Raw genomic sequence first — 9467 nt, 5'->3', positions numbered from 1 at the left:
AAAGATTTTCCAGTATGCAAGGCGTTAACCAAGAACCAAATGAATTAGTAAATAGTATCATAATGGTGGAAAGGGATTCCCTTATGCGACTTCGTCGATTGTGCCATGTAACCTACAGGCATATACACACTTACGCTTTGTTATGTTAAGTTAAGCTTCTGGTAGGACTGCAAGAATAGCAGACAGAGTAAGAACCCTTCTGAAGGCGTTTTTCGGCGAAGTAACAATTTCTAGTGAATACTGTATCGTTACATCTCGTTTGAGGTTTGAGGTGTGCGAAAATAGACGGTTGACGGCTGGTATACGAATATCTGTTAATTCGACGTAAAGATTTCAACCATTTTTACAGATTCGTTTCCCACATCTAGTAAAATTGTTTTCGTATTTGTTTTAGTGTAGTAAGTTATACCTGGCTCATTTTAGGACAAAGTTCCCAGGAAAATTGAACATAACTAAAAAGGTGAACTGACAAACTCGACAAATAAGCGTTCGTCACCAAAGGCTGGGAAAAGTTGTTGCATATTAAAGTGTCGACTTGGCATTGCGCATATATGTGCATGAAAGAATTCACCACATGTTGGCGGCTCAAAAATCAATAAAAGGTGAAAAACTGAAAAAGGTCATAAAAAGACTGATTAACACCAAAGAAGCTCATGCGAAAACGCGCTTTGGAGGATTTTTGGTTAAAGCTGTTCAGAAATGTGGAGACAATCGTCCGACCACTGTCAACGACATGCATGTGAGGAGGAACAGTTTAAAAACGAATTCTTCTTAATCTACGTTTTTGTAACTCAGCACGGTATAACGTTAAACCTGCGCTGACGATGACACGTGCAGTGATGTTTGGCTGACATTCATTAAGATGCATGCACGAGCAAACAGACAAAGTGGTCCAGGTGTGGATGGATACGTGTACGAATATATACATTTCCAAAGATATACTCACAGAACGAACAGCTCCAAATTACGCATGGCATTCGACATTTTACGAAGGTCTGCTTCATGCAGATATTCACAAAACAGTGCGATAAACAAGTATGGGTGATGAGGTCGTTGATACCTCGAACAAAAAGCATATAATTGTAATTGGGTCAAGCGTCACTTGGAGGCAAGGGAAGCATATAGGGACATGGGTCGGGTAAGAATAATATTAGAAGTGAGGTTGGTTGAGCCAAGCGCGAATATCTGACAACAATCATTGATTAAGGCAATGGAGGGCAATGGCATATACATGCAGCTAGGATATAGGGTCTAAATTACTGTAAAATGTAGAGAATGCTCTGGAAAAAAGGTACAAACGATGTTATGTTCGATGACGACCTTATTAAATCTGCGGGAATGTCGATGTCTTACAATCGTGTTAACCTCCTTGCACACGTTTTGTCCGCCGAGTCAAAAGGCTTCGTGAAGGCATGTTCTAACCAGAGTGAGGGGAAAGTCATTTTCCCAAAGAAACTTTGTCCCAATGATCTCAAAACTGCTGTTATTGCATACTGAAGCTGCATGCTGTTATTGATCCCTGGTGTCATTAAAATGCTCCCAAAGACTCATTATGAGATCTGATTATGTATGGACCGTTGCAAAACATACCATAAATTTACAACGGTCCAGTCTCGTCTCCATCACCGATTACTGTAACACATACAGAGTTAGCTTACAGATTCAGTCGATCTTGCATGTATGGATCTCTCTGCTGAGTTTGTTGTAACGATAAAAATAGGCTACGAACAACGGTCGATTAAATACCAGTTGGTAACAGTATTATATCTCCCCCACTCCATTCAACCTTTTTTTTTTATAGGTGGCGTACATGTAATTCACATACGGTTGCGCAATTCGTGTACGCGTGCTGACGAGCTCCTCACACCCTTACTGTTGTAAAGCTGCAGTGACAAATTTCTTACCGCGTGTAAAGTGATAGCAAACCATTTTGGTCTTTTGTATAAATAGCAGTCCAGATAAGATATGCATGTATACCAACTGCATGGAAAGCCTGTAGTTTTCTTTTAATCCAGCAAAGGTGGATATATGTCTTTGATTGAGTTGACTATATATGGGTTGTTTAAAGCTAGCAGATCATAAACACACAGTTTACTGAATAAGAAAAATCGAGCCTGGTGAGGATTACTTTTCGATAATTCCTGCATATAGTCGTATTCATACGACAACAAGTAGATAACTCAAAAGGAAGGCACAATTTGTACCTAAAGAAATAATCATAAATTTCACAAAGATGTTCTTAATAAGAAATTCAAGCAACCAGATGAACCAACATCCCTGGAATAGGAACCCTTGTATGTAGTGGAACTGAAGAAGATTTTGTTGCCCTCTTTCAAATCCAAAACAAGAACTCGAATTCGATCTGTTAATGGTCATGGTGAAGCTTCAATTCAAAACAAAACGTTTTGAAACAATCCGGGAAAGTAATTCTTGACATGCAGACATTTGTATCCAGTTTCGGTACCGGTAGGGCACGCGCATTGATAAAATTCTTTGTACCAATATGTCTGTTCTTCTTGAAAGTGTAAAGAGTTAAAGTAGCTAGTTGGGGTAACTTAGACCATGGAGGTGGAATAGGCTTGTGTGTGTGCCGACTGGCAACGGAAAGTCACTTCCAGGTGATCGCGTCGCCAATGACTCAGTGACTCATTACCAAGATCGCCACATAGTATTCCTGCTAGTCAGCCATATCACCATACATGATGTTAAACTTACTGCCAATGAGGGACCGAAGTGGTTTAGTGTGCCACCGCGGCACAATGGTCCTCTCACCAATGCGATCGCTGTGAGTTCCGGTCCAGCTCATGTCGACTTCCTCTCGTGCGTGGGAATGTATGCAAGCATCCTTTCCGAAGATCGTGGGTTTATCCCCGGGTTCTGCCGCTGTCGTACAAGTGAAATATTCTTGAGTACGGCGTAAAACACGAATAAAATAAACAAATACATAAATAGATAAAGAAATAAATACAAACAATGGATTTTCAGAAGTAAGTGCAATGACAAATTTAGTTAGAGGTTTAGTGACTGCCATGATCTGGGTAATCATTCTTCATACAACAGTCGCTGTGCGGAGCCGCGTTTCTTTCATAGACACACCTTGTAAATTTCATGGCGCGGGGAATTCACCAAGGTGGCCTATAACAGGAAACGTGCCTATGCGGCGTAACTTGGTGAGTTATTCTCGCTGATGCAATGATCGTACACCAATATAACTCCGCACCGATTCATCTTGCATTAACATCTCTTTATTTCTTTGATCAACAAAACCAATCACAACGGTATCTGATCTGCTCAGAACTCTCAAATGGTTGATATGCAGACAGAGGTGAATTGATATATTTCCTGTTATACAAATTTATAATTTCACACTTTGGCAACCATCACCAATAACAATGTTCATCTCCGTATAAAACATACAAAAGTATTTCCAGATCCAAAATACTGCAGTACTGATAACACAAAGTACAGCTAACCGAGAAAGGGTGGCTTGGTAATTATCCTCATCAACTGCCACTTTAAAGATCCTCAACGAAATCCAACTTAATGGATACAGAAACGGTATTATGACCTCATGATCTGAAGTAAAACCAGTAAGATACACATACTACTGGTAAACAGACAGGCTGGTGAGAAACTAACACTACTATCACCATCGTCCTTTCACCCTGGAAAATTACACGCAAAAGTCAATTATCAGATGTACACTGAAGGTTCTGTACTGATCTTATACTCAAAATAATCACAAAATACCACTAAGCAACATGTATATCACAAAGTTACATTTAACAATTCGCCATTCCCAAGTACATTCTACATGTAACATCGGGACAGCAGAGTTGTGTCCCTTCACGATGCCTTAGACTTCTTATTGCTGAGCCTCTCAGGGCTAGCGACGAGTATTGGTTTAATTACTATTTAGGATATCAGAAGCAAATAATACTTCCTCAGATACCATATATATCTGTTCGTTCTAAAGAAATTATGCATCTTAAAAGCATTTAACATTAATATTCAAAAATAAAGCCCTTACCCTCCCCATAAACTTTAATATGTAATAAAAGCAGGGCAGTTCAGCTGTTCAACAACACAAGGTGGTCAGGACAGAAGTGTAATACTTCAAATAGAGGTAATCAGTAGCTTTAAAATTTGCAAACAATTTTTTTCTCCTTTCTTTGGTAAATTGAAATCAAGTATATTTGATATAAATATATGCTAATTTAAAATAAAAAAATACTTATGTTAAAATTGAATCATACATAATGGTTATGGACAAAGAAAAGTTATGAGATTGCTTACATACTTTTTCCTGATGATATTAATTTGTTGGGTAATTTGACAATTCAATAGCAAATTTAGTTTCCGGGTATTTTTTTTATTGCAGCCATTTTCCTGTTAAGGCACATGTATATCCCACCAGTAACAAATAGTTTCTCAAAAACACATGTACCCATAAGAAAATCAAAGATATAAACTCGGTTTTGATATTGCAACACTAGCTGCATATTTCCACATCTAGATTCTAACTGAAGAAAATCTGCAACTGTCTTAATAAATGAACCAAGTCCCATGTTGTCATATCCTATAATACTGCAGTTGGAGCTAGCTACAATGTAAACTAAGCACAAATATATACACTGATGGAATTATGGAATCCCTCCCACTGGATTTCAATGAAAAACTTAAAAATCATCAATGACACGAAATTTATCAAGGCTATATAGATGAGAAAATACAATATTCTGGATTCAGTCTGAACATACTGTATTTCTCTCTCACTTTCTCCCTCCTGGGACTTCAAGTTTTCTTTTCCATACAAGGTTTTTTAACTTCTTCAGACATGCCAAATATCAAAAGCTATCAAGACAACACCTTGGATTTTTATATCATGTCTTTTCCCCCAAAATATGTAATTCTCTACTCTATCATAGTTATTTACTTGGTAAATCATACTTCTGCTTTAAAAACCAACCTGTCCTTTGAAAACCAAAAATAATTAATCACAGCATATACCCTAATTGTTCTAAAATTTGGAACACCTGGTCTGCTCTTTTTAGCCAATATGCATGTAATTATAGCAGGAATACTGAGTTTCTTTTTCTCACATGGTTAGACCATCTAATGAATAACATACTCATATCTTTAATTTTCCAAAAAGCTGGTAAAGACATGTAATATTCTACTTTCACCACTGCTAATATCTGTCCCAAAACTTAGAAGAATTAGGGTACATCAAAACAGAATGGGAAGGTCCACTGTATTTAGCACCTAATAGATTTTGGCCAAAAAAATCACAAAATTTAAACTGGTTTTATGTAAATGTTAATCCTTTAAGTTTTCAGAAGATTCAATGTTCCATGGGCAGGTTATAAATTCTACTTTTTTTCATAACGTTACTCTTGTGCCCAAATCTCTGCACTACAACAGCACTAATGAACTAACCTTATACATACGGTACTTGGAAATAGCACTAGATACACATAAAGTTTCTATTATTTTCCTCTTCTCTTCAAAACAACTGGTCCTACATTGTCTCCAGTTTCAGTATTATGCTTGTTATGTGTTCCATCACATAAAGGAAACTGAAATATAAACAAAACCATATGTATGTTAACAAATATTACTATTCAGCACACATTATTATTAACAAATGAAAAATGAACAAAACCAAGAATTACTTTATCACTTGTAACTGACCACAAGAATAGGTCAAGACTTTTAACTCTTCAACTCATGGATATGATAAGAGTCAACTTTCAGGTTGAAAGAATATAACTATATTTGAGACAGAATTTATTTTACACTCAATTTAAAGCAAGATTTAAATGTCTCTTTACTTACTTATTTAAGGAAAAAAGTTATCAAACAAGTTTTTCTTAGACACATGTATTGCTGCATTCATTAACGACACCATGGAGTTTGGAAGGAGGCATGAAGATTGTGCCTTTGAGAGTTATGTCCCTTGAACTACAACTTGCCTTCTTTGATCGCCAACATCTGCAATAGGACACTTTATCTCCTAAATCTTCTATATCAGCCATGTGCACTACTTTGGGACAATCCTTCTGGATATCAGGATTTATGGCATTTTTTTGCTTTCGAAGGTTTGGGTTGAAGGCCTGCACAGTCACGTAAACAAGCAGTGACACTGTTCCCACAAAAGGCACCAGAGACAACCAGTCAGTGGCTGAAAAGGAAAAAACACATAAACAATGGCTATAATGGGGAAATCATCGAAACTCTTTCTGTCTTCAGGAAAGTGTTCATGTAACATTAAAGTAGTAAGAGATAAGTGCGAGATGCCACTTTGCTTGAAGAACATTTGACATACACTTTCTTAACACTGACCTAAGACTGAGACATCTTGGCTATTTAACCCTGCATTCAGAGCACGAGTAAAGACATGGCCTTTAGGTTTGGCCGAGTTTCAAACTTTACTGGTTGTTCCTTCAACTACACTTCCTCACACATGGAGGATACAACATCTTAAAGTCAGACACATATCGAAAATAAAATATGAATTTTGTGAATAAAAACAAAACAATTAATATATGACCAAATGTGCCCACTGTCTTTAATACAGGAGAGCAGAAATGGATGAAACTCTGGTTTGGTTTATACCGTAAAGTATAAGAAATTCACTTCAATTCAAATCAATTTATTTATTTACTGGAATGTTCTGTTATGCCATACTCAAGAATTTTCACCTAATCCCATACAACGACTTTTCTTTTATGGTTTAAGTTCATTTCACTGTACATGAAGCAAGGCTCAGAAATAGTGCATTTGTTGGATACGTATAAATTTCAGCTTTCTAGATAATCAGCGTATTTCTGCACAGCTTGCGTGATGTTTTTTGTACGATCAGAGCTAATAATTTGCGTGGAACAACAAATCATTTGGAGAAACACGGAATTTAAGCTGCACTAGTACCAGTGCACAAGTGAACATTGAGTCTGCCACTATATGTATACACAGAAAAAGGATATAGACAGTTATCAAAGAAAAATATGTAAAAAGTTTTGAAAGCTGAGAAGATGAAGTTCAGTCCTGCGGATATGGCACTGATGGACAATTCACTCTGAGTAGCCATGTTGAAGAAGCCCTTATGAACTTGACCAAGCACTTTTGCTGAAAGCATCACATGATAATTGGCTGTCACATCGAAAAATCTGTTAGCCCTCGATTGTCAGTGGTAACCTGATGCATTTTGAACCACACATTTAGCAAATTCAGATTTATTGCGAAATATCTTACCAAAATCTGAATGAAAGAGTCTGTTATCAATACGAAGGTCCTGCTATATTGAGTAAATTCCCTGATGTTGGTACTGCCAGCTACGCAAAATGCTTACACACGTGCAGGAGGAGGACAAGCAGGACGGCTAAAACACAATACTTGTGACCAAGTGTCAAACTGAAAGAAACATCAGCTCTTTGAAAATGGAACAGAGCTGATACTCCTTGGTTGAGTATCAAGCATTTTTGTTTGTATTTTCTCACTGTCACATTGTTTATACCGATGGGAGAGCCAGGGTGTTCAAAACGAGCAAGTGGCAGGCTGCAGACAGCTGTCTACTGCCGTCCCCTTATTTTGAATATTCTTACTACTTAAATCAATATTAAATGTGACATAATTATTTTCAATTCAGCCGCCTACTTTTGAACTCTGACCTCCTTCTCAAATTCTAAACGAAAACCCTGAGAGCTCCTAGGTTTTGTGACGTCACTCTGGATAGCTATAATATGGCGAAATGGCATCACCAAATGAGTGGCCAAGTACTGACAATTGTTTGTTATTTATTTTGTTAATAAGTGGTGTAGAATTTTGAAAAATATTTTTAGAACATTTCTGGAACATTACATTATTAATTCATTCAGCTTTAGAGGCTGACTTTATGTTCACTTTAAGAAACAGATATTTAAGTTCACTTTCTAGTCTATCTCACCGATCACACCTTTAAATTATAATAGCACTTGAATTTGTTTCATTTATTTATTTGATTGGTGTTTTACGCTGTACTCAAGAATATTTCACTTATACGACGGCGGCCAGCATTATGGTGGGTGGAAACTGGGCAGAGCCCGGGGGAAACCCACGACCATCCGCAGGTTGCTGGAAGACCTTCCCACTTACGGCCGGAGAGGAAGCCAGCATGAGCTGGACTTGAACTCACAGCGACCGCATTGGTGAGAGGCTCCTGGGTCAATATGCTGCGCTAGCGCGCTAACCGACTGAGCCACGGAGGCACCTTAATAGCACTTGAAGGCCAGTGCTATATTTTACAGTCTGAAATTATTTGACTGGTATTTTACACCGCACTCAAGAATATTTCCCTTATACAACAGTGGCCAGCATTATGGTGAGAGGTAATCCCACGACCTTCCGCAGGATATTGCTATACCTTCCCACGCACGACCGGAGAGAAAGCCAGAAAGACTGAAGCGGTCCAAAAATAAATTAAAAACAGGTTGGTACTGAATTAAATTTACGCTGAACGGTGGATAAGTCATCTACTGTTAACTTACTCTATTTTTATCACCTTGTGCTGACACATGATAAGTTAACCCGTTAACTTGCAAACAAGTATACATGTTGTTGTTGTAAGCTTTAACAACCGGCACACTTGTGTCTCAGGCATTTTAAGAGAAAAGACATTGCATTAGTGCGCCTACGTTTGCCTATAGTCTTACCCGATAATCTTGAAAAACCAGAAAATGAATTGGGGATTGGTAACCCCTTCAAATAATTTGGCAAAGACACTCGCACAAGAGTTGACACCGCCTCCATCTTTGGACCGGAACTAGGCTATTGATAGTAGCCTGTGTTTAAGGCCCATGCATTGTTTGATCAACACTCCGCCGTGTTGACTATATGAGTTCTTTTTAAGTATCCCGAATAAATAGGATTGACCCAGCTCTAGTACATTGCGTCTCCGTTACGGTCCCGCTCTGGGTTTTTTTTTTTTTTTATACAGGCACAATTCAAAGCCGATGCATGTGCACGCCCTTATGCCGCCACAATGAGAGTCATTAACCGGCCTGATATGGGCCTAGTTTGAAAATGTTAAGAACTCCGAAATACTCGCGTGTTTACTCAAAGTCAGATGCATGTCAGTAGGCATCTTGAAGTCTCAACTTTATGTAGATAACGTCTAAAATAACAGCACAAATTTTTCGCCGTCGGTAATATGCCCCTTTAAGCCAAGGACGCAAGCATATAGGGAGGTGACAGCCTCTTTTCACGTTACAAGTAAGCCTACTTCACGTTACAAATATATACAGGTCTGATACCCACATAGGCGCTAAAAATATACTGACTCCTGCATGGATGATTCAACAGAGTATGTATAGGCTTATTATTCTCGACTGACTGGTTTATCGGGTATTCTGTCTCTCATTTTGGGTTTCCTAGAAAGCAATAAAGGCAAAGCGACATTATCTTTCCTGGAAACCGTGTATAAGTTGTTC

The 9467-nt window shown here is 38.1% G+C and overlaps 1 protein-coding gene across 1 annotated transcript; it reads right to left on the bottom strand.

Moving 5' to 3' along the window:
- Positions 1-3223: 3223 nt before the first annotated feature.
- Positions 3224-8830, bottom strand: LOC135478039 (CDGSH iron-sulfur domain-containing protein 2 homolog B-like). The gene is made up of 3 exons (XM_064758307.1): positions 8691-8830; positions 5976-6184; positions 3224-5579 (listed from the first exon to the last, which is right to left on the bottom strand). The coding sequence occupies exons 1-3, from the start codon at positions 8785-8787 to the stop codon at positions 5490-5492; spliced, it is 396 nt and encodes a 131-aa protein (XP_064614377.1). The 5' UTR covers positions 8788-8830; the 3' UTR covers positions 3224-5489.
- Between the last annotated feature and the right edge of the window lie 637 nt (positions 8831-9467).

The sequence above is a fragment of the Liolophura sinensis genome, chromosome 1, assembly GCF_032854445.1.
Source record: "Liolophura sinensis isolate JHLJ2023 chromosome 1, CUHK_Ljap_v2, whole genome shotgun sequence".
Lineage (NCBI taxonomy): Eukaryota > Metazoa > Mollusca > Polyplacophora > Chitonida > Chitonidae > Liolophura > Liolophura sinensis.
Note: the sequence above shows the minus strand (reverse complement) of the source record. Positions and strands in the feature narration are given on the sequence as shown.